General features: G+C 35.9%; 2 protein-coding genes and 1 long non-coding RNA gene across 5 annotated transcripts in view; 1 reads left to right on the top strand and 2 right to left on the bottom strand.

Annotated features, from left to right (window-relative positions):
• LOC127833488 (aldehyde dehydrogenase, mitochondrial-like) overlaps window positions 1–26,513 on the bottom strand; it is a 315,090-nt gene that overhangs the window by 285,201 nt on the left and 3,376 nt on the right. For all 3 annotated transcript variants that reach the window (XM_052358767.1, XM_052358768.1, XM_052358766.1), the window contains exons 4-9: window positions 25,919–26,045; window positions 24,736–24,797; window positions 23,782–23,910; window positions 23,007–23,120; window positions 21,690–21,792; window positions 15,505–15,689 (exon numbers count right to left, since the gene is read on the bottom strand). In XM_052358767.1, the coding sequence (XP_052214727.1) occupies window positions 15,505–15,689; window positions 21,690–21,792; window positions 23,007–23,120; window positions 23,782–23,910; window positions 24,736–24,797; window positions 25,919–26,045 (720 nt within the window). The remainder of the gene's footprint in view (window positions 1–15,504; window positions 15,690–21,689; window positions 21,793–23,006; window positions 23,121–23,781; window positions 23,911–24,735; window positions 24,798–25,918; window positions 26,046–26,513) is intronic.
• On the bottom strand, window positions 1,225–7,572 carry LOC127833504 (uncharacterized). Its single transcript, XR_008027447.1, has 5 exons — window positions 2,912–7,572; window positions 2,582–2,758; window positions 2,050–2,173; window positions 1,544–1,704; window positions 1,225–1,364 (listed from the first exon to the last, which is right to left on the bottom strand). It is a non-coding gene; the product is annotated as an uncharacterized LOC127833504 (long non-coding RNA).
• Window positions 8,051–11,563, top strand: LOC127833486 (uncharacterized). The gene is made up of 2 exons (XM_052358763.1): window positions 8,051–8,490; window positions 8,661–11,563. The coding sequence occupies exons 1-2, from the start codon at window positions 8,156–8,158 to the stop codon at window positions 10,114–10,116; spliced, it is 1,791 nt and encodes a 596-aa protein (XP_052214723.1). The 5' UTR covers window positions 8,051–8,155; the 3' UTR covers window positions 10,117–11,563.

The following is a 26,513-nucleotide window of genomic DNA, read 5'->3' as shown; positions in this document are numbered from 1 at the left end:
ACTTAGCCAAGATATTATTAGTTCAAATATTCTGACCAAGTTTCATGAGCATTGGACCACAAATGTGACTTCTAGAGTGTTAACAAGGTTTTACCATACAGTAAAGCCATATAAGGAAAACTGCCCCGCCCCATGGCAGCCATGTTTTTCATTCAACTAAAACCATTTTCGAGCTTGTCCAAAATATTATTGGGACACATGTTTTGACCAAATTTCATGAAGATTGGACTAAAAATGTGACTTCTAGAGTGTAAACAAGGTTTTATTATAGCCATAGAAGGAAAACTGCCACGCCCCCTGGCGGCCATGTTTTTCAACCAACCGGAACCATTTTCGAACTCGTCCAAGATATTATTGGCACACATGTTCTGACGAAGTTTCATGAAGATTGGACTAAAAATGTGACTTCTAGAGTGTTAACAAGGTTTTACTATAGCTAAATAAGGCAAACTGCCACGCCCCCTGGCGGCCATGTTTTTCAACCAACCGGAACCATGTTCTTACTCGTCCAAGATATTATTAGGACACATGTTCTGACAAAGTTTCATGAAGATCGGACAAAAAATGTGACTTCTAGAGTGTTAACAAGGTTTGCTATATATAAAACTGCCACGCCCCCTGGCGGCCATGTTTTTCAATCAACCGGAACCATTTTCGAACTCGTCCAAGATATTATTTGGACACATGTTCTGAGTAAGTTTCATGAAAATTGAACAATAAATGTGGCCTCTAGAGTGTTAACAAGGTAAATGTTGACGACGCACGATGGACAAAAGGCGATCACAATAGCTCACCATGAGCACGTTGTGCTCAGGTGAGCTAAAGAGCGCACATTTAACTTGCTTATAGCGCAGTTTTAACTCACATAAAACGCACATTTTACGCACATGAATGGTTGTCAAAAACACACTTTTAAAAGCACACATGTGCGTTAAAGGTGCATCTTTTGCCTTTACAAAGTTGATTCAATTGCATGATGTCAAAAGTTTTAAAATGCAGATATGCAAAAAGTTATAATGTAGGTATACCAGTATATTTTAAATAATTACAAGACAATTTAATGTAATCCAACATGATTACATTTATACATGAACAATTTAATTTCATTGATGACAATTTGGTGAAAAATACATAATTAGATTATAAATAAACAAAACATAATAGACTATTAATAGCATACTTATAATAACAGTATATACACAGGAAAAATGTTGACTCGTGTTGAACAATCATTTTACACAAAAATACATAAATCAAAGAAATCGATATAATCCGTTCATCTGGTCTTTGAGGCGACTAAGTGCGGCCCTCATGTTCCTTTCAACCCATGCCAACAGGTCGGTCGAATTTCTTTGCAACTATCTCTGTAATGAAGTATTGAATGATATAAGCTGGTTTGTTTACTTTTCACTAACTCTTAAACATTTGTTTGATACTAAATATTCACATATACCTTATTAATGTTTAAAAGGTTATGTTTTTATCACACGACCATACATCAACCACACTTCCATAGCCATTAACAAACCATTTTTTGCCTTACTTTCTTCCTTTGGGAGGCCAGGACAAGGTCCCATGGTGTCAGGTACCAGCTCCCTTCATTGAGCAGTCCTTAAGTTGGTTTGGCGTAAAGACTTTCCTCATGGCCCTCATAAGAGCTTTTGCCTCCCTGTTCTCATTCTGTATTGAGGTTTTGATAGCGTCCTGAAATCCATTATTTAATCCATAAATAATTATAAATTATGTTTTACAATCAAACACGCTGTATGTCAAAGTATATAAGATTAAATAAAATTAGAAAGCCAATTTGTCACAAAACACGCTCCTATACGAGACATTGATCAAGTTAAGATACTATTTGAGTTAGACAGTGGACATCATTCTCCTTCTCGCCAACAACCTAGTGCAAGTGTTCCCGTAATACATATGTACATGCACTGGTATGACTTGTTTGTAAACTGGGCCTATAATAAAAGATAAGTTTGAATCATAATTGGTTTATTTAATTAATGTTTAATTTATGTGTAATTATTTAAATACGAAACTAACAATAGTTGACAGGTTTGCTGCAACTGGTGACATAGGGGGGGATGACAGTGCCTGTGCCCTATGGTACAGAGTTACACAGCGGTGGTGGCTCATTCTTTCTTGTCGTTCTTTCACCGTTTTCTTCCTGCAAGCACATTAAATACATTAATTTGGGATACGTAATAAAAGCATACACAAATTCGCTATTTTGTGAGAGGAAAAGGTTCAATACGAAACTAAATTGTGCATGCCACCTGTGCAGGTTTTACTAACCTTAAACCTACCATATGTAATTAACAGTTAGTCAAGAGTTGTGGAACAGAAATATTGACATACACCTGCAATTTGTGGTAACATTTTTGTTGATTTTCAGTTAATATTTTTAACCATTTGCTTGGTTAACTTTAAAAAAAAATTGCAACCTTCAAGCTTCAAGCAATTTTAATAAAATCCTTAATCTATTGACATGTCATCTTTGAAGCCATATTGACTGAAAAATAGAAATAAGGTGTTGGAGCCAAGCAAAGATTTATTTTATTACAGCAAGAGTAACCTTAAGAAGAAGATCAGATACGACTGCCTCCAATCTTCGCACAGTTTCATAGCATGAATGTCATGTGTGGATGGCAGCCTCTCTGATTGACCCATCAGTCTTCTCATTCTTCTTCTTCCGGTAAAGGTTAGGGGTCTTGATAGAATGTACGGTTAGCCCTACTGAGGATGAGTCAGTCTGAAATTGAAGCTTTCAAATCATCATAACCAATCAATATGTTTATCATGCCTTCATAACACAACTCAATACGCATTATCAAAATCGTTGATATGTTTCATTGACCTCAAAATTGTCTTCTTCAATGCTGCTCAGCATTTTAAGGTAGCTTACATGTTGAAGTCGTAGCATTCCTGTATAATCCCTCTGGAATGGAATTGATGTGTGGACTGGCAGGACTTGGGCATGAGGCTGAAACTGAACCTGGGCTGGTGGCAGGAGCTGTGTTAGAGGCATAACCTGAACCTGTGCTGGAGGCAGGACCTGTGTTGGAGGAAGAACGTGAATCTGGGCTGGAGGCAGGACCAGTTGAGGCAAAACCTGAATCTTGGCTGGAGTCAAATCCTGTGTAAGAGGCATAACGTGAACCTGGGCTCGAGGCAGGACCTGTGTAAGAGGCAGAACGTGAACTTGGGCTTAAGGCTGAAACTGAACCTCGGCTGGAGGCAGGATCTGTGTTGGAGGCAGAACGTGAACGTGGGCTTGAGGCAGGACGTGAACCTGGGCTGGAGGCAGGACCTATGTTGGAGGCAGAATGTGAACCTGGGCTGGAGGCAGGACGTGAACCTGGGCTGGAGGCAGGATCTGTGTTGGAGGCAGAATGTGAACCTGGGCTGGAGGCAGGACGTGTGTTGGAGGCAGAACGTGAACCTGGGCTGGAGGCAGGATCTGTGTTGGAGGCAGAACCTGAACCTGGGCTGGAGGCAAATCCTGTGTAAAAGGCAGAACTTGAACCTGAGCTGGAGGCAATGTTTCCATAGTATAATGGTCTATGCTATAATCAGCCTTTTAATATCAGTTGGAAGATCGCCGTGCAAACGTTGCAGGCTACAGCGTTGAATGGTTCAAACTCTTCATGGGTTTAATTTGTAGCATACATGTATGATTACACATTTTAATATGTTCCATATCTAAAATAAAATATAGTTGTATATAATATTTGAAATGGACAGGATTTTTAGCGACGGTATGTCGATTATAAATTATTTATGATTGAATTTTACGAAATCACACTAAAAGTAAAACGAGTCAGGAGGTAAAATTCGTCACTCAGAATGCAATAATTTTTTTAAAATGTGTCTTAATAAATCAATCTCAGGTTCAAGATTAAATAAAAAGAACAATCAGTTTGAATATGTCCATAATATTTTTGGAAAAAAAGTCAAAACCTTAAACAAAACTCACCGCCTATCTGTTAGATCGTCGATGCGCATTTTCCCCTGAAGAGGAGCCATAATATCGTCACCAACTGCATATTGGTGTGAATCCTTTCGCGGCGAATCAATGGCTGACAATGCAACCACGGAAAGGGTCGATTCTTTGCAATTAAAGAATCACAACATGATTCACGTTTATTTGTTTGTAAACATTCAATTTGACTCACCTTAGCAACACCGTTTGGAAGCATGTGAGATTGGTTGTTCATAACCGTACTACAGCATCCCCCCAAAACACAAGAGCACTCCAAAATTGAAACTCTTTAAGTAACATTTAAAAAGTTGGAAATTGCAGTTATAATTCCAAATTTGTCCCAACTTTACTGAGTAAAATCATTAATTTGGTAGGAGTTGAAGGCTACCCTCCCAGTCCACACATAATGCAGCCTCAGACACAGAAGGTCCCCGTAATCTTCTAAATACACACATAGAATGGAGTGGAAATATAAATTTATAAATACTTACACAGACTCAAACTTTTAATGGAAAATTTGTATAAAGAAATGAAGTAATATATATGTTGAGTAATATATTTAGTAAAGGAAGAACTAAGAGAATATTAAGACAGTCAGTCATTTAAACTATAAAATAAGACCAGTATAATATGACAATCTCAGCATATACAATACTGTAGTACTTGACAGGGCAAAATGAATCGGTAGTTTCGACCTAATATACCAGCTGTAACAAATCATGGCCTCTTTGATAATGAAAGCTTGACAACTGTGAAGTAGTAGATAAAAATTATTTTGGTTTAAAAAATTGCCAGTTGTGAAATATGTAAACAGGTTAACAAGAATGTATCAAAATGTCATTAACAAACCAAATATAGGAACGTGAGTATTATGCCTTATGATATAAAGGGTTCACATTAAATATATGATATTTGTTAAAATAAAAACAGGTCATTGATTAATTGTTAATTTATTAATTAGCTAAGTCATTAAGTGCATAAAGGCCTTCCCAGAGAATGCTAGAAAATAATTATTGTTTAAATTCAACATCCTAAATATCTTCATATGTAGTTCAACAAACTCATTACTACAAAACTAGAGCTTTGTTACAAGCTAAAACTCTAGCAATGCTCTGTCAGCTGAGCTAAAGGGAAAACATCGGAAATTCCTGGATTACTGGGGATAAAAAGCACACATCTACACATATTTGAAGTTTCAATGTAATTGGGTTAAAAATATGGTGGAAGGTCACTTAACAAACTTATGCAGACTGCCAGACAGGCCCACTTATAAGCCAAATAAGTGGATTCCATACAGGATTATCTTCCCTGCTTTCATTAAAGAATTATCTGCCCAGCATTCATTAAAGGATTATCTGCCCTGATGCTCTTACAGAATTATCTTTCTTACAGTTACTACAGAATCATCTGTCATGCTTTTCCTACAGAATTATCTGCTTTGCAGTCACTACAGAATGTTCAATAAATAGAATTATATGACCTGCATGAATTACAGAATTATTTGCGCAGCTGTGACTACATAAATATTTGATTAATCACGACTGAATTATCTTCCCTGCAATCACTTTTGAATTTTCTGCTCTATTCTATAAAAATGTGCTGCTGCCATCTGTGTTCGAACTGCATGATAAAATATTCTTCCAATCATTTGGCGTTTTAGGATGTAGAATATGTTTGTCAGCTAATTCTACATGTATCTTATCACAGACCTGATGGATGATCTTGGTGATGGCGACACACATCAGAGGGTGGTAACTGTCCCCTGAGTCTAGGTACCACGGTGTTGTTGTCAACTTGATGCAATCTGTCAGAGGCTTGCTGTATTTTCACGTCTTCACCTTGACAATGTTCTCAATGGATCTCTTTGTATATCTGATACCCGATGCGCAGGAAACAAGAGTTCTGCGGTCGGAGACATATGCCCCCAACAAGGCTTTGAACAAGTGACCCCAATTTCAAAAGGGGTCATCTACTGTCCAAGGCCAATACACATGTGAAATATCAAGCCAATCGTTCAATTTGTTGACCAGTAATTGATCGAAACAATTTTCATACTTATTGTGACATTGACCTTTGACCTAGTGACCCATCTTACAATAGGGGTCATCAACTGTTCAAGGTCAATGCACATGTGAAGTATGAAACCAATCAGTCCATTCGTTGATGAGTTATTGTTCAGAAACGATTTTAACGCTTATTTTGACGATGACCTTGACCTTTGACCTAGTGACCCCAATTTTAAAAGGGGTCATCTACTTTCCAAGGCAAACGCACATGTGAAGTATCAAACCAATCAGTCAATTAGTTGATGAGTTATTGATCGGAAATGATTTTAATGCTTATTTTGACAATGACCTTTGACCTAGTGACCCCAATTTCAATAGGGGTCATCTACTGTCCAAGGCCAATGCACATGTGAAGTATCAAGCCAATCAGTCAATTTGTTGACGAGTTATTGATTGGAAATGAACTGGTCTAGCAACACACAGACCGACCGATATCCAGCAAAGCAATATACCCCCTTTTCTTCGAAGGGGGGCATAATTAAATAAGCCCTTGCTGTCTTCTTATAAGTTCATTCATTCATCAGCTGTAGTATTGACAAATGTCTGGTCTTTTGGCGAGCCATTTTCTGAACCAGAAGATTTTCCTTTTCATTCTATTCACAGGTGCAAAAACAATCTTTATCATATCTTCTCTATTTCTCTGTTGTAGTTTAGCTTTAGTAACCATGATACTGCTTTCAACTTGCAGTAGAAGCTGGCATCACATTAGCATCTAATCCCCCATTGTGCGTTGTATTTAGACCGGAGAATGGAATCAATTATCAACTTCCCAATATTTACATGAACATCAGCCATTGTCCATGTTATTTCATGTTCCTCTGTGATACTTCGTATTTTCACTGTGCTTGCACTGTGAAGGTCCTTGTCAGCACCTTGTCCATCTCCAGCAGTGTCCTTGTTATTCAGAGATCTTATGTGATAGTCCTTGTATCAACCTTGTTTCCAACATGTCAGTCCATGTAGACCATGTTTGCACGGTCTATGTGCTCATCTGTTATGGAAGTGAAAAATCAAACTGTAACCAGGTTGTTTTGTGTAACCATCTATGCGCTCATCTGTTATGGAAGTAAAAAATCCAACTGTAACCAGGTTGTTATGTGTAACTGTCAATGTGCTCATCTGTTATGGAAGTGCATGAACAAATCAATCTGAAAACAAAGTTGTTTCTTGTAACAACCAGCAAGGGTTCGGAGACAGCCGCACAAATGCGATCATGGTCCTTGATAGTCTGGTGTATGAAAACTAGACTGTCAACAATAGCAGAGAACACACCTATGTATGTACAACATACATGTCCCGATTTTTCATAGTGTGGCAAAAACCTCAAGCAGAAGTTACCAAATGGACTCCAGCACTGGTGTACAACGGTCATCAATGTGGGTGACATGATAACATATTCCACATAGGTTTTATCTTACTTCCTTCATAAGATATATATATATATATATATTGCTTAATCAGATAAAATGGTGTATTTGTTTCAGATTAGGTCAGTAGTAATTGATATCCGCCCATTTCATTGGCTATTTACCAATTTACTTCATTTACAAATCCTAAATTACATCAGGGTCAGTAAGAAGCCATGTGACTTAAAATGCAAGGCTCTAATAACATCATATAAAATATGTATCAATGTATTAAAGTAAAGTATAATATTTTAATATTTATTATATAAGTATTTATTTTTCAATTTACCTGTCAAGCAAACATAACCATTTGAATGATTTAAAAAAATTGATACGGGTAACTTTACATGGGAATGTCATTACTTTTTTTTATTTGTTTTGCATTTGAATCTGAGTTTTTTACTGATACAATGCAATATAAGTATTCATTTTTATTTATAAACATACCGTTTTTAAGTTTTAACACATCAATTTCAATACACTTCAAAACATTGGTATAAAAAGTTATGTCCGTTAATATTTTTTTTATACTTGTCCATCAGTTTAATTTGGTGATAAGATAATGAGAAATGTACCCTTATATATCAATTGAAATAATCATGTGAGTGGAGATTAGGTGATACTGATTCAAAAAACAGAATGTCATTTTATCAACATCCACAAGCCATTAGAGTGAAATAAATAAAACAGCTAAAATGGCTTCCAATTTTGAGACTTCAATTCATAGGGGATCAGATTTGTTCTTTGACTTTTCTTGTAACACTTGTAAGGGAAATGATAGAAACACAGAGGCTGAATTTTACTGTAGGGACTGTTCCAAGGTTTACTGTGGCAAATGTTCGGAATACCATAACTTTCTTTATCAGAAGCATGTTACTTTGGACAAGAAAAACATCAGTAAGTGGCCAGTTTCAGATGCAACATTTGATGTTCGAGAGCAATGTCAGGTGCACAAGGACAGGAAATTGGAAACATTCTGTGAGGACCACAGTGAGCTGATGTGCGCAGTCTGTCATGTCTACAGTCATAAGTAAGTTAGTATACTAAGTAATTTATACTCAGTTTAAAAGTGCTGGTATTGAGTGTACAAAGTTTGAAAATTGTTAAATTAAAAAAATACACCCTATTTGAGTTTAAAAAAAAAATAAAGATTGAAGTTGATGATGTCTTAAATGCATTTAAAGGGGACTTCCTTTGCAGAAAATGCAGCCATTTTGTTCTCCTGGCTGATAAAGTGAAAGACCTGCACCAAAAAGGAGAGTTCAAGCAGCTGTCAGCGACTCTAGATACTTTACATGGACAGTTGATTCTGAAGAAAGATGACTCTGAGGAAAGTCTGAAGTCCCTGGAACAAGCCTACAAAACAATTCTGGAAGAAATCATTGCTTTAGGCAAGGCATTCGCTGATTCTTTGGATCAATTGGAGAAGAATACTATCAAAGAGTTAGACACACTACTGGCTAAATTGAGGACATCTATTCAAACTGATAATTCAAACTGCAATGACTCTATCAAAAAGATGACATCTTTTAAAGAAGATTGGCTAAATATTAAAGGCAAAAGTGAAGCTGTCCAAATGATTATGTACAGAAAATGCTTGGAAATGTCTGTCAAGACCAACGCAGTTTTACAAGAAATTACAAAAGAGAATGATATAACACTGAGCTTTACACCTGATCCAATCATACTTCAAACCATGGCCACTCTTTCCGGATTGGGACAAATACTTATCAAAGATAGCAGAGTAACAAAAGAGACAAAACCTGAAGCATGTTGCTCATTATCCAGCAAAAGTAATTCTGAAATTCAAGCCATTGAAACCAACAACCAAGACCTGGATACCAGTCCAGTATCAGGAACACCCAGACAAGCTAAAGTTGCGGACCAAACAAGTGCTCTTAACAAGCTAGACACAATTTCCAATCAAGTATCAGTACCCCCTAAACAAGGTGACATTACAAACCAAGCAACTGCTGTTAACAAGTCAGACTATGTGTCCAATCCAATTTCCAATTCACCTACACAGTCCGACAATACAAGTGCTTTGAACAAGCTAGACAGGATGCCTCATACAGTGACATCAAGTTCATCAACCCAGTTGGTCCAAGGATATCAATCAAGTGCATTTGAGAAGGCTGATCCAAACCAAGTCATCAGAGTGAAGAGTAATAAGACCTATAATGTGAAGATAGAGAAGGATTCTGCATTAAGCTGTTCTATATCAGGTATCTGTGAGACAGCTAATGGAAAACTCCTCATTACAGACTGGCGCAACTTAAAAGTTAAGCTGCTTGATCAGACCTACAAAGTGGTGGCCCACTTTTACTTGCCTGAAAAACCAATGTCCATTTGCAGCATCGACTCAAGACTGGTGGCTGTTTCTATGGGTATCAAAGAGATCATTTTCATCAGAGTGACCAAGCTTAAGCTAGTAAAGGACACGACTATGAAATTAAAACATTTATGCTATAGTATTGCCCATCACCAAGGCAATCTGTTCATTACAACAAACACAGCCCTTTTCCAATACACTGTGGATGGACGACTTGTGAGCAAGCTGTATGAAGATACAAGCTTTGAAAAGACAGGTAATTCTTACTACATTGTATATATATTCATTCTGCATGTCCATACTGAGAAGACCAATCTTTCTTAACAATACAGTTATACTTCATGTCCATACTACTAAGAAGAATTATTCTACTATAATTGAAATTAAGAAGCAATCAATTTCCTATTATCTTAAAAGAAACAAATGTGTAAATAATAACATGAACATATGTAACAAAGTCTTAATATGTAGTTTTTGTGCATTTCAAAAAAATAACTATTCATATAAAAAAGTATATTCCCACATTTTTTTCATGAATACATGACTTTGTAATAATACAGGCAAAAGAAAGCCACTCTACGGCGGGCGTTGACCGCTGATACAAATCTTTTTTTACATACATATAGTCCTACCTATGCAAATGTTTTCTGCCTGCTTCATTTATTATTGCGATGATATATCCCTAAACTTTTAAGCAAAATAAACATATTGACAAATGCTTTATTAAATGTATTAATACCTCATGAAAAATATAAAAATGACATAATTATTTTGTTTAAAATTGTCATCAATATTTGCAAATTATATACTTTCCTTGACAAAAAATATGTTTTTTAACATCCTTTTTTATTGCTTCCTGTTTCTGTTTCCCAATCTTAAGTGGGTGTAAGGCATAAAATAAACTTGTTCATTACAAGGCTGAAGCAATCATAACTTTTTCCAAAATAAATTTTACTAAATATAACAATTCTGTTATGTATTGTATATATTCCGATTAGTTTCAAATTCATTACCTTCTATAAATTTGATATCTTATTGTTATGATTATCTTCATAAATCAATCAATACTTATTAAAAAAGTTTGATTCGTTCAAAACATTAAACAAATGCCTAAAATTGTCCTCAAATGACATCAGCCGAAACTATAGGTTTGTAAATTTATTCGTACTCTATTTTATGTTGCTATGTACAAACGTCATAATTCCAAGATGTCAGACAATGGAAAAAAAGAATTCAAGATTCTAGGCAAAAATAATACGTACAATCAACGCATATCATATACATGTAATATGCATGGATTAATGAAAAGCATATGTCCTTCAACTATTGAGAATATGATTAAGATATGAAAAACACTAATTTGTAATAGAAATGTATGGAATTGTGTATACTGTCACGACTCTGACTTTTGTGAAAGTAAATATCTTCGGAAGCGGTAGCGAATCGTGTCAAGATAAATTTCTTTTAGTTAAGAAGTGAAAAATAAACACTTTTTATAAATTTTGTCAAACGTATCATTTATTATTTTCATCATATCACACATTTATGAACATAATACATTTATGTCAATGATAACATTACATGAGAAAAGTAAGAGTTATAAGTTAATAATTATGTTAAAATTCTGCAAGTTTTCTGTTAAAATTCTGTGAGTTTTCTGTTAAAATTCTGCAAGTTTTCTGTTAAAATCCTGCAAATTTTTCTGTTATATTTGTATGTTTATATTTCTTTTTCTTATGAGGTTGTCAATTACAAACCATCAACTTTCAAAGCCTTTGTCTTTCTTTTATTCTCATATTCTTGCGTTATCACCTACCGACCCAACCGTTCTGGTTAGAGTGATTCAAACTCAGAACTCACGGCCTTTTATACTCTCAGAAATTATGTTACTGCAGAATTCTGCTAAGTATTAGAATGTCATTACGTGAACAGCAGAAGACTGACAGAATCACCAATAACTTTGGATTGTTCAATGAAAAATATAACATTTCAATATGTACTAACAATATAATATATACTACTACATAAATTACCTGCATATTTGCTATTTTAAATGCAAATACTATTTTAAAATAATAAAAATTGATGCAGTATAAAAACAGTTTACAGCAGACCGTTTACGTAATAGTGACGTCATTCTCAGCTACAATGCCACCTAGGGTTAAATAACACTAAGTGAACATGTGTACAATAACTTTACAAGAATCTGGATTTAAACTCCAACAATCGCGTAGCTGGTAATCCAGGTAAATTTTCAAGTCTGTTATTATTAGAGTCTCATACAATACTATAGCTTAACTGCAGACAGTATTCGAAACATAGGTTAAATATCAAACAGTAAATAAACATTACCCCACCCACTAAGGTTTACATGTGTTACAATACTCAGATTCACATGCATATTCTGCTTAATTATGCGTGTCTATCTGTACAGATAACTGTAACAGCATTTAAGAGAAAGACAAGATAATGAAAGGTTAAAACATTTGATATGTGTTAATATTTCCCCCTAAACTGCCACTAACGCAATATCATGTTTCCATATACAACACCTCAACTTCACTGCTTTCAATACCACAATTGGCACCTGCGCAGTGAGTCCAAATGGAGCGAGGATATATGTGACTAACCAGGTCAGCAAACAGCTTGTAACACTGTCCAGGGATGGCACAGTGATCTCCACACTGTCTGTCCCTGCACTGAGTTGGCTATACGGACCTGTCTCACAAAGCCTCCATGTGACAGACACAGGACAAGTTCTGGTATGTGAAGACGGGTCAGACACAATCATCCAGGTGGACAAAGATGGGAGACAGAGACTGGCAGAGGTGGTCATAGGGAAGGATGGTGTGATTGAACCAACATGTGTCTACTACAGTAAACATACAGGAATTCTAGTTGTGGGAATGTCGGGGTAATAATTGCATTTTGGTGCTCAGCACACGCTGAATCTTTGAATAGTTGATATCAAATTATTTAAATATACATGGAATACATTTAAAACAGAACATATTCAAGCAATGAAAATATGTAAATAGTTCCCATGAAAAACCAATTTTTCCATGACCATATCAAAGTAAGTCAAAATATGCTCATATACTTATAAGTTAAACAGAAAATGTATTTGATAGGATTGCATTAATATCTACATTTATCTACTATTAATTTCTTTGAAAGAATGAGTTTATGTGATACTTGTTATAAATACTATTTATACTATTACTAAGTTTTGTTCGTTTTGCATGATTGCAATGTAAGTAATGTACTGTTATGAATATTAAATAAATGAGTCAATGAGTTATGTATTGTTTTAACTTTTTTATGAGCATGATCAAATATATAAATTGTTGTCCAAAAAGAAATACTCAGGTGCTCACCTAAGACCAGAGGGAACTAGACTATTCTGAGAAGGCAGAGTTCAGAATAATACAAGAAACATAAATATTTAATTTCTAGACACATTTTTTTTTCAAACACGGCCGAGATATCAGTAGATATTAAGGATGCTAGAGGTTAACCAGAATTCTACTGAAACAATCAGTTGTCTTGTAACATAGTTTGGAAAAGGTTACCCTGATTTGTTTATCATGCTTTTTTCAAGGCATTAATAGTAAGATTGTATTTTTCGCGCTGACATACTGCCACCTAAAGCTAGTGTTTGGTTAGAACTATATGCCACGCTTACAACGGTAATAAATAACGTGTCAACAAACGCAGTAATTAAGCAATAAATCAGTATCTTTGTGGTTACAAACAGGGTGCATGTTTTGATAATTGGCACTATTGTTTTGTTTTACTCGCGCAAATTTAACTTGCGAACTGTGGGGGGTTTGGGCTATAAGTGTAGACGTTATTGACACATTTTATATAAAACTTGCAACAAAAATATGTTAAGACTTTGGAAAACTTATTTTGATCTTTTTATAACTTATATCCAACACTGATTGCTCGCAAAAATAAAGTGTAAATACATGTAAGTAACAATGTTATCAATATAAGCATTTGTTGTGAAAATCTTGACCTGTTAACGTCATGATATTTGTTTCATCAGAAGTGTTTATTTGTAGTTGCAATAAAAGACAACAATTAAACAGTTATTAATTATCTTTTAATTTAGTATTTATGTAACTGTTTGAATTGCGGAATCAACAAATAAACAGAACATTGTTGTGAGCTATATGACACAAGCGTAACAACCAAAAATTCAAATAATTATACTGAAATGGAACAATTTGTAGTTCTTATAATGTTTTACTCACATGCTTTTACACAGGACAAAATAAACTCAAAATGTAACATACATTTACACAAAGAAATAAAATATTATTTTATCACATGCTATACCCTGTTTCCCATGTAATACAACCATTACATATTTTTGTATATTACACATGTGTAATACAGCATTTTTAAGCGTTTTCATAGGCTTAGTTTTCGTTTATTGACCAATCGCATTTTGTTATTTTGCTGAAATGACGATGCGACGTCAAATGACGTCACGAAATGTAAACAACATTCGGGATTTATCATTATGTTTGCGTAAATATTTATTCAATTTCCTCATTTAAAAGCATGTGATAAAAAAGATCTGGCACTCGTCATATCATACCATATTTTATTAAACTCGTCCAGGAAATTCGTTAGTAAGCTCGCCAAAGGCTCGCTTACTAACAAAATTTCTGAACTCGTTTAATAAAATATGGTATGATATGACAACTCGTGCCAGATCCTATATATATTACATTTTGATTAAGAAACAGGTATGGCAGTTTCAGGGTGCAGAATCAGGGTATTACACAAGGGCTGGACAGAATCTTTACACACCGTTCAGAACTTTTTCAAATATCTCAAGTTATTGAAATACATTGGCAAAAAACTTTAGTGAATAAAAGACAGTTTTTCTTGCAGTTTGTGCCAATATCTTATGGTAAAAGAATCAATCCTTGAATAGGTCTGAAATTGGTGACAAAATTTCACGTTGTGGGAAACATTACCTTGCAGTACACATGGACTTTTTGAACAAGAACACAGGCTTATTAAATAAAGTAATTCTGATGTACATGTATTATGCAGGTTATTAAACAACCAACTTGGACTTTGATGAAAACCGTATTTTCCAATATTTCAACAGCCAGTACTAAACAATTTTTAGGAAAGCACTTGGATTAGGTAACATGAGCCTGGTTCTGGGAAAACTGGATGTAATGCATGTGTGTAAAGTGTCAACCCAGATTAGCCTGTGTAGTCCATACTTTTATGGATTTTTTCATTTGAAGACAGGCTTTTTTAAATAAAAATCCAGTTTAGTCAAAAAGTTTTGTCCCTAATTTGCCTGTGTGGACTGCACAGGCTAATCTGGGATGACACTTTGCGCACATGCATTAAGCCCTTTTTTCCCAGAATGAGGATCATATACAGCAAAGTTTGTGCTATGATTCATTCTCATATTAACAGCTGCCCGTGAATCATCCTCATAGGTCTAAAGCAACCATTACACACAAAAATATCGCCCTAATGTAGATTGAAAGACTTGGCAATCAGTCTTTTGACCTATGACTACTTCATTTGACTTTGACATTCAGGTAGCCATCTGTTTCTTAACTTACTGTCCCATATCAGTTAACTAAGTTATTATGCTTAGTTATTTCAGAATCCTTCAATGCATGAATTAGGCACAGTTTTCCCAGAACCAGGCTCAGTAAATATCCCTACCTGTGGCCCCTGCTGGGTCATTCCATCATAGGGGTCACCCACAATTCTCATCTCAGCCATGGCCTTGCAGCGCGCCACAAACTCCTCGTATATGGACTCCTGGACATAGGTTCGAGACCCGGCGCAGCAGTTCTGACCGTGGTTGTTCATGACAGCCGCATGGGCAAACATGGCTGCCTGGTCCACTGCATGAAAACGATGGATAACTGATGAATCAGATCACAGAGCAGGTTAACCTTTTACCGCTGAATGGATAAGTGATAAATCCCAACACAGAGCAGGATAACACTTTAACGCTTACCGGTAGATACAGTATAGATTTTGACATGCTTGTAGTTCCTTAGAAAATCAAATTAAATAAAAGACCTTTCTTAATAGGTTCAAATGCAGCAGACTATATATGGATTATTTTCAATACAGTCCCACATGTAAAAGGAAATAAATTATTGCAGTTAAAAATATTTGCATCAAAGAAATATTGCTATTGAGAATCAACATTAAATGAGTTGAAGTGTAACCTAATTCTTTCTTCAGCCTCAAAAAGACTATGGAAATGAAACAGAAGGAAGCAAGTAGATGTGTGTGTCAGAAACACAATGACCCCTTCAGCGCCGCTTTGAAGCCATATATTTGACCTTTAACCTTGAAGGATGACCTTGACCTTTCACCACTCAAAATGTGCAGCTCCATGAGATACACATGCATTCCAAATATCAAGTTGCTATCTTCAATATTGCCAAATATCAAGTTGCTATCTTCAATATTGCAAAAGTTATGACCAATGTTAAAGTTTTTAGACGGATGGACAGACGCCATATATTTGACCTTTGACCTTGAAGGACGACCTTCACCTTTCACCACTCAAAATGTGCAGGTCCATGAGATACACATGCATGCAAAATATCAAGTTGCTATCTTCAATATTACAAAAGTGATGACCAATGTTAAAGGTTTTGGACAAACGAACAGACTGACTGACGGACAGTTCAAAAACTATATGCTACCCTTCAGAGGAATAAAAAATGTTAAGATACAAAATTTAAAATACTGCAAAGTCAAAAATGTTAAGACTGCAGAAATTACAATAATGGTATAAAATTAATTAAGAATGGTATTGATCATTAAGACTATTTGTATAATGCGAAAATTTAACTAAAACTAATACATGTGGAAAGTATGCTAACAAAAATTAATGTGGACATCCAAATAAAACAAATCAATAAGGACATGCAACAAAAACATTACAAAAGAAATTTTAACAAAAACAAGTGAATGTTCAATTATACTAAAGCTTACGAATGTGGGCATAAAACTAAAACAAAAGAATGCAAAAAGTAAATGAAAACAAGTCAGTGGTATTGCACCTTAATAACAAGAGGGCATGAAAGGCCCAAAGTCGCTCACCTGAGATAACAAGATATTATTGGGACAAATCTTCTTACCAAGTTTCATTAAGATCGGAAAATAAATGTGGCCTCTAGAGTGTTAACAAGGTTTCACTATAGCCATATAAGGAATAATGCCCCGCCCCCTTGCGGCCATGTTTTTCAACCAACTGGCATCATTTTGGAACTCATCCAAGATATTATTGGGATAAATCTTCTGACCAAGTTTCATGAAGATTGGACAATAAATGTGGCCTCTAGATTGTTAACAAGATTTTACTATAGCCATATATAGCCATATAAGGAAAAATGCCCCGCCCCATGGCAGACATGTTTTTTAAGCAAAGGTTACCATTTTTTAAATCATCTAAGATATCATTGAGGCAAATCTTCTGAGCAAATTTCATGAAGATCGGAATATAATGTGGCCTCTAGAGAGTTAACAAGGTTTTACTATAGCCATATAAGGGAAAATGCCCCGTCCCCTGGCAGCCATGTTTTTCAACCAACCAACATCATTTTCAAACTCGTCCAAGATATTATTGGGATGAATCTTCTGACCAAGTTTCATGAAGATCGGACAATAAATGTGGCCTCTTGAGAGTTAACAAGATTTTATTATAGCCATATATAGCCATATCAGGAAAAATTCCCCGCCCCTTGGCAGCCATGTTTTTCAAGCAAACGTTACAATTTTCGAACTCATCCAAGATATCATTGAGAGCAATCTTCTGAAGATTGGACAATAAATGTGGCCTCTAGAGTGTTAACAAGGTTTTACTATAGACATTTAAGGAAAAATGCCCCGCCCCCTGGCGGCCATGTTTTTCAACCAACCAGCATCATTTTCGATCTCGTCCAAGATATTATTAGGATGAATCTTCTGACCAAGTTTCATGAAGATCGGACAATAAATGTGGCCTATAGAGAGTTAACAAGATTTTTCTATAGCCATAAAAAGCCATATAAGGAAATATGCCCCGCCCCTTGGCGGCCATGTTTTTCAAGAAAACATTACCATTTTCGAACTCATCCAAGATATCATTGAAACCAATCTTCTGACCAAATTTCATGGAGATTGGACAATATATGTGGCCTCTAGAGTGTTAACAAGGTTTTACTATAGCCATATAAGGAAAAATGCCCCTCCCCCTGGCAGCCATGTTTTTCAACCAAATGGCATCATTTTAGAACTCGTCCAAGATATTATTGGGATGAATCTTCTGACCAAATTCCATGAAGATTGGACTATAAATGTGGCCTCTTGAGTGTTAACAAGGTTTTACTATAGCCATATAAGGAAAAATGCCCCGCCCCCTGGGGGCCATGTTTTTCAACCAACCGGCATCATTTTCAAACTTGTCCAAGATATCATTGGGATGAGTCTTCTGACCAAGTTTTATGAGGATCGGACAATAAATGTGGCCTCTAGAGAGTTAACAAGATTTTCCTATAGCCATATTTAACCATATAAGAAACAAGAGCACCGCCTTACGGGTGCAGACCGCTCATCTATTTTCTTTTTAAAGGTGAAGGGACTCTCAAGTATAGTGTGAGTGTGTGGTGGTCATTTGTGAGATGATCTTAAAAAAAAAAAAATTTAGGGGGGGGGGGGAATTCGGGGGGGGGGGGGGGGGGGAGAGGGTATTCTTGGGTGCGATGGTTGGACGGTATTTAAAACATAAAATAATAAAAATAAATATTTTTGTTTTTAACCGTTTCAAACCAAAAAAAAATGAGGGGGTGGGGTGGGGGGGGGGGGGTATAGTATAGTGTGAGGGTGTGGTGGTCATTTGTGAGATGATCTTAAAAAAAAAAAAAAATAGGGGGGGGGGGGATTCGGGGGGGGGGGGGATTCGGGGGGGGGGGTATAGTATAGTGTGAGGGTGTGGTGGTCATTTGTGAGATGATCTTTAAAAAAAATATTAGGGGGGGGGGAGGGGATTCAGGGGGGGGGGGGGGGGGGTATAGTATAGTGTGAGGGTGTGGTGGTCATTTGTGAGATGATCTCATAAAAAAATTAGGGGGGGATTCCGGGGGGGGGGGGGATTTGGGAGGGGGGAAGGGGGAGGGCACGGGGGATGGTTTGGGTGGAGTCTATTGTGGTATGTCAGGTAAGAGTAGTTTTGTCAAAAAGTTATGGCATTTTTAGCAAAATTAAATAATTTGACCTTGAGAGTCAAGGTCATTCAAAGGTCAAGGTAAAATTCAACTTGCCAGGTACAGTAACCTCATGATAGCATGAAAGTATTTGAAGTTTGAAAGCAATAGCCTTGATACTTTAGAAGTAAAGTGGATCGAAACACAAAATTTAACCATATATTCAGAGTTACTTAGTCAAAAAAGGGCCATAATTCCGTAAAAATGACAACCAGAGTTATGCAACTTGTCCTTTTACTGTACCCTTATGATAGTTTGCGAGTGTTCCAAGTATGAAAGCAATATCTATGATAGTTTAGGGGTAAAGTGGACCAAAACACAAAAATTAACCAAATTTTCAATTTTCTAAGTATAAAGGGCCCATAATTCCGTCCAAATGCCAGTCAGAGTTACATAACTTTGCCTGCACAGTCCTCTTATGATAGTTAATAAGTGTTGCAAGTATGAAAGCAATAGCTTTGATACTGTAGGAATAAAGTGGACATAAACACAAAACTTAACCAAATTTTCAATTTTCTAAGTATAAAAAGGGCACATAATTCTGTCAAAATGCCAGTCAGAGTTACATTACTTTGCCTGCACAGTCCCCTTATGATAGTTAGTAAGTGTTGCAAGTATGAAAGCAATAGCTTTGATACTTAAGGAATAAAATGGACCTAAACACAAAACTTAACCAAAATTTTCAAATTTCTAAGTATAAAAAGGGCACATAATTCTGTCAAAATGCACGCCAGAGTTATCTAACTTTGCCTGCCCAGTCCCCTCATGATAGTAAGTAAGTGTACCAAGTTTGAATGCAATAGCATTGATACTTTCTGAGAAAAGTGGACCTAAACGCAAAACTTAACCGGACGCCAACGCCGACTCCGACGCCAAGGTGATGACAATAGCTCATAATTTTTTTCAAAAAATAGATGAGCTAAAAATGCCCTGCCCCTTGGCAGCCATGTTTTTCAAGCAAACGTTACCTTTTTCGAGCTCATCCAAGATATCATTGAAACCAATCTTCTGACCAAATTTCATGAAGATTGGACAATAAATGTGGCCTCTAGAAAGTGAACAAGGCAAATGTTGATTTCGCACAACGGACAACACACAACACACGACGGACAAAAGGCGATCACAAAAGCTCACCATGAGCACGTTGTGCTCAGGTGAGCTTAAAAATGGTCATGTAACTTAATAAAGACAATAATATGAAATGCAATTTAAATTAGAGAATCTGGAAATCTAACTTAAAATATTATTTTTTGAAAATTAAGTTTAAAGTTAACAAGCAAATTTGTTGAATTGATACCCCCGCCAAATTTTTTTTCTTTATGGATGGGTGCAAATCCCTTGATATACAGTATAATCATAAAAAATAATTAAGTGCAGGGTTATTTTTTATGCATTGCAATTCTCCTCATTGATATATATATACACCTAAGAGGTTTCATGTCACAATCTTGTAGCGTATCTGAGATTTAGCCTTGAAAAGCGCCATCATACAAAAACAACAAAGGGCAATAACTCTTAGTTCAGAACGTGTAGGGTTATGGTTATTGTGCATTGCATTTGTTCTCATTGATTTCTATAGTTTTATGTTGATATGTTGTAAAGCCCTGAAAAGTTCCATCATACAAAACAACAACAGGCAATAACTCTTTTTTAAGAAAGTGAAGGATTATGGTTCTTAGGCATGGCACTTCTCCTCATTAATATCAATACACCCATAAAGTTTCATGTTGAAGTCTTGCATGGTACAGGGCTCAACATTAACCTAAAAACCAACTTGCCCTGCCAGGCAAGTACTTAAAAAATCTACTTGCCCTGAACATAAAGACACTTGCCCAAACATGATATATCACATTAACGGTAAAGCTCTTATTTTTTTATTAAAGATCATTATTAAACACCACAAAACCTTTTTTTTATTTTTGAAAATTTAACAAAATGATTACAGCAATTAAAGTCTAAATTACATTGTAAATGCTCTTTGTTCATTTTTGCACTTGCCCAGGCGGACAACTAGATTATAAAATAACTTGCCCGGACCCAACTTTTACTTGCCAGGGGCAATAGGACAACCATTAATGTTGAGCCCTGATGGTATCTGAGATATAGCCCTGGAAAGTTACATCAAATAAAAAAACAAAGGGCAGTAACTCTTATTAAAGTAAGTATAGGGTTATGGTTCTTGAGCATGACAATTCCATCATTGAAATCTATAGTTTTGTGACAGACAACACCAATTCTATATCCCTCTGCCTTTGAAGGAGATAAAAAAGCAAAACTGTTGACATCAAACTATGATTGAGGCAATCTGCTATCTGTTTTTTCACACTTCAAGAAATCATTTTGTTTCTTCTGCCAAATTTTGGGCAACAATTCTGCCATATTCTCAAAAATTAATACAAAATGTTTTATTAAATAAATAAATCTCAATATTTTGTTAATCCCCCTTTCCAACTCTATAAGTTGAACCTAAACAGTCTTATTTTGAAAACACTTTTATCCTTAACTTTAAAGTATTTGTAAACAAAAACAAAAACAAAACCCATTTCCAAATCTTTACGAAAACTACGCAATTTTTCCAAATCCAATGACCAGTCCCTTTCCAAAATATGGTGAAATAAACTTATAAGAAGAACATCTTACAGTCACAATCCTCCAGTATGATGAAGGGACTCTTTCCTCCCAGCTCCAGTGACACTCTCTTCAGGTTGGTGCGACCCGCGGCCTGCATGATCAGATGACCAACCTGGAGTAGGGTGGGGGGCAGAAAACCAGATGTTAGTGGAATGTAACCTACATAGCAGCCATTACAGTTTGGAGCTTTAGTTTATGTTATCTCAGAGAAAATTGATTAATATAAGTGAGTAGTGTTCACCATTTTTAAAGTCTGACATGATGTGTAAAGACATAGTTATACAAGGGACAAAATTGTCACAAAACCATGTTTTCATTGTGAAAAAAAATCTGACAAGACAACTCAAACTGAACTTTTGAAATAAACAAACAAAATTAACCCCCTTTGTAAGTTTGTTTTAAAATAAATCTATTTTTAGTCGTGGCGACCTTGACATTGGAGATATTGACGCGATTCTTTCGTGCGACACACCGTCCCATGATGGTGAACAAATGTGCCAAATGATTTTAAAATCTCATAATGAATGACATAGTTATAGCCCAGACAAGCTCATTTATGGCTATTTTATACCTTTGAACTCAAAGTGTGACCTTGACCTTGGAGATATTGACGTATTTTTTTCGCGCGACACACCGTCTAATGATGGTTAACAAATGTGCCAAATGATTTTAAAATCTCACAATGAACGACAAAGTTATGGCCCAGACAAGCTTGTTCCGCCCGCCCGCCAGCCAGCCAGCCCGCCCGCATTCGCCAATCTAATAACCAGTTTTTTCCTTCGGAAAACCTGGTTAAAAATTAAAACTAAATTAAATACTGGCAATTTATGCCATTTTTTTTAATGTTTAAACTAAAGCTTACGTTTAGCAGTAAGTTGATCTTATCTAAAGGTTACTGCAAACCAAATAAAAACACAAAATATTCACTTCAAAAGCAAATTTAAGAAATTATTTACTGCAGAGTATGCTACTAAGAATTGAACCAAGAAAATTTTACATCTGTGACCAATACTCACAAGATGCAAATGTGCTTAAAGTGTTATCCTAGATTAACCTCTGCAGTTGCACAGGCTAATCAGGAAGGACACTATTCCCCTTTATAAAAAAAATCAATGGAAGTCTCTTCTAAATCAAAATACAGTCTAAGTGATATCCTTGATAAGATGTGTAGACTGCAAAGGCTAATGAAGGACAACATTTTAAGTATTATGCATTAAGCTCCATTTTTCCTGATTGAGGCTAAAATGATTTCCCAAAGTATAGTATTCAAATTTGAGCCACTATTATTTCATACATGTGACCAGTAGCCACAAGATACCCTTGTACCTCTGTAGATCCGGTAAAGGCCACCTTGTTGATGTCCATGTGTTCTGCAATGGCCGCCCCGGCAGTGGGACCATACCCGGGCAAAATGTTCACCACACCAGGGGGAAATCCAGCCTTGGGGATGGCAAAAAATCATGCATAAAATACTTGCATCTTGCTCTATGCTAATTGGGTTTGATGCATGCGCTCAAAGTGTAGTCTCAGATTAGCCGGTGCAGTCCGCACAGGCTTATCCTGGACAACACTTTCCAGCAAAACTTGATTTTTACTAAGAAAAGACTTTATTTCAATTTAAAAAGCCTTAAGAGTGGAAAGTGTCGTACTTGATAAGCCTGTTCAGACTGCATAGGCTTACATGAGCCTATACTTACTTACATACATACTTTAAGCACAAGCAATAAACCCCATTTCCCACAGCATGGCTCACTTATATGTTAGCACATTTATTCTTTGCTAGTTTTTCATTCTGAATCTTGTTTTTGGTTATTCATTTTGTAGACTTATTAACTTCTTTAACTGCAATGGCATCAATTACAGACAGAGTACTTTACTTTTTGACAAACGAGAACAGAGACAGCATATTGCTTTAAAATGATTTCTCCAATTGAAAATCACAAGATAAGTATTTTATATGCTTAATGTATGATGAGAACTTTTGTTTTTAGATGTAAAAATTTGCTTTTTTCACCATTTAACCCGTTACCACTACAAATGAGTCAAAATACGTATCTAAGTGGTAAAGGGGTTAACTGAGGTGTAACCTCTTAGACAATACCTCTTTGATCAGTGATGCAATGTAGAGGGCGGTCAGGGGGGTTTGTTCAGCAGGTTTTACCACCACGGTACAGCCACATGCCAACGTCGGGCCAAGTTTCCATGCCAACATTTGCACCGGGTAGTTCCACTGTCAGACATTGGAATATTCAACCATTTGTGCATATGAACCTTGTTCTGGAAAATATGTGGCTTAACGAATGTGTGTAGTGTCCTCCTAGATCAGCCTGTGCAGTCCACAAAGGCTTAGCTGCGACAACACTTTCTGCTTGTATGGATTCTTTGTCATAAAGAAGTCTCTTTTAAACAAAAATCCTGTGTAGGCGAAAAGTGTTGTCCCTAATTAGCATGTGATGACTGCATAGGCAAATCTGGGACAACAATCTATGCATAGCATTAAGCCCAGTTTTTCCACGAGACTCAAATTAAGAATAACAGCTGTGTCAAGCATTACGTTAAATTTTACTAAGCATTATTAGAGAACAGAATCTTTTAAACAAATAAACTAAGGCAGTTGTGACTGACTCTCTTTAATTGCAGAACTCTAAATTATCATCATTGTCCGCTTGTCCAGAAAAAAGACTGGGCAGAGCATTACTGGTACTGAACAAACAAGGCACAGTGTTAATTTCTGATACATCCCATAATCAACAAGTACTTTTTTCACATTCTATGTTTACTAATTGTAATTGTTTTAACATAGTGTGCTAACTAACTGTAGTAGTTTTCAGTGAATATTGTTATGAACACTACATTGTTGTTCTGATTAATATAATTAATGCTATTGTTCTCTTTGACGGGTCGTTACTTAAGTACTTGTTCTGACCGGATTATCGTGAAAGCTCAAAAACTTGTAATGTCGAGATATGAATTGACATATTACAGAGGAGATTTTATCGCTAGCATGATAAAGAATGCAAAAGTTACCAGGTAAGTTATATATAAATACAATTACTGGAATTATGGCTCCACAAACTCCCACAGGCTCATGTCTGGTAAAAGTGAAGTATGATCCATCTAGAAATTGAACAATACAAAATCAAATCATGAGTTCGCTCTGACTTGGACATGCGGATTAATGCATGTGTCAAAAGCATTGTCTAAAATAAGCCTTGCAGTTTGCACCGGCTTATCAAGGGCAGCCCTTTAACCTAGACTGGATTTGTATATTCCTTTAAAAAAATTAATCCATAAAAGCGGAAAGTGTCATCCCTGATTAGTGGAACTTCACAGGCGATTCTGGGACAACACTTTACACACATGAATTGTTAACCCTTTCAGTGCGAGAACCAAATTTTGAAGGCCTGTGCAAACAGTTTGGATCCAGATGAGACGCCACAGAACGTGGCGTCTCATCAGGATCCAAACTGTTTGCTATTCTGATAGTATTCTTTAACAAAAACTCAAAGAAAATGCTAACTTTCGAAATTTAGCAGACAACATTTTAGCAGACGACAAATTTCCCAGCATGCAACACTTTACACACATGAATTAAACCTCATTTTCCAAGAGCAAGGCTCATATCTATAAAGCAGTTGTTCAACTTAAGATTATTTTGACCCATGACTGTAAACATTCGTAAGCTCCATGTCAAAATAAAAACAAATAGAAACCTAAGCTCATTTTAATTGGAAAAGATTTTACAATAAGACTCATTTTTTAATTGAGACGTGGTTTTTTTTCCTTTAAAATAGAATAAAGCCATACATTAGAAACATGCTTTTCATCTAACCCTTTCTTTCTAAGCAGTAAGTATGGTGCCCTTTGTCAGCTTTTAAAGAAAAAAAAACGGTAATGCGGTGCTGATGATTTTTGGCAAATGCCCAATCTCAAAAAGTTAATATTTTCTCCAAAAGACTGCATAAAATACCCAATTGAAGGATTAAAAAAATTAATAAATAAAACTATCTTTTATACATTTTTTTTTTAGTTCATTTCTTATAATGCCCTATGATCTGAATCTTAGTAAATATAAAATTGAACACACTTTATTCTAAATTTTAAATCATGCATAGCAAAAGAAAAAACCAAAACAACTTCCCATTTAAGTCAAAATGATGTGGTTTTTCCGATTGCAAAGGGCCCCAGCCAGGCATCCATTCCAAAACTGGTGAAAAAAAAATGGTAATGATACTTGCCGACTGGAATTGTCTGCCCGTGGATCTTATCACACCAGCCTGCGTAGTACTCTATGTTCTCAGTTGCAGCAATTATGTCTTCCCTTGCATCCAGGTACGGCTTGCCATTGTCCAGGGTCTCAAGGCTCTGTAAACATAGGACAATAAAACGAGTTAAATAATTTGAGCCTCTTTCTGGGAAATCTGGGCTTAAAGGGTGTGCGTAAAGTGCCGTACAAGATAAGCCTGTGCATTATGCACAGGCCAACCAGGGACAACAATTAACACATATATGGTATTTTTGTGTTTGAAAGAAGTCTCTTCTTAGCAAATATCCAGTATATGCAAAACATGTCGTCCCTGATAAGCCTGTGCTGTCTGCACAGGCTTATCTGGATAGAAACTTTAGTACATTAATTAAGCCCAATTTTTCCACAACGAAACTCGATTATACGTTATAATACATGGCTTGAGGGGAGAAAGAAAGTAAGCTTTTGTGTTTGAAGTAAAGTTAAAGCAACACATATCAGTTTTTATATAAGTAGTCCGTAGTCTAGATCCAGATGTAAAATTTGTTTTTGGCATGTACATTATGTTCAAACTGATACAAAGACCA

This window comes from Dreissena polymorpha, chromosome 6, assembly GCF_020536995.1.
Source record: "Dreissena polymorpha isolate Duluth1 chromosome 6, UMN_Dpol_1.0, whole genome shotgun sequence".
NCBI classification, from domain to species: Eukaryota; Metazoa; Mollusca; class Bivalvia; order Myida; family Dreissenidae; genus Dreissena; species Dreissena polymorpha.
The sequence above is the reverse complement of the archived record's forward strand: the minus strand, read 5'-3'. Positions and strand labels throughout refer to the sequence as shown.

What these genes read in the sequence shown, in the direction of transcription:
- LOC127833486 (XM_052358763.1), top strand. Translation starts at nt 8,156, where the DNA reads ATGGCTTCCAATTTTGAGACTTCAATTCATAGGGGATCAGATTTGTTC. An exon ending in TGTCATGTCTACAGTCATAA is followed by an intron (nt 8,491 to 8,660) that starts GTAAGTTAGTAT and finishes CTTCCTTTGCAG; the next exon opens with AAAATGCAGCCATTTTGTTC.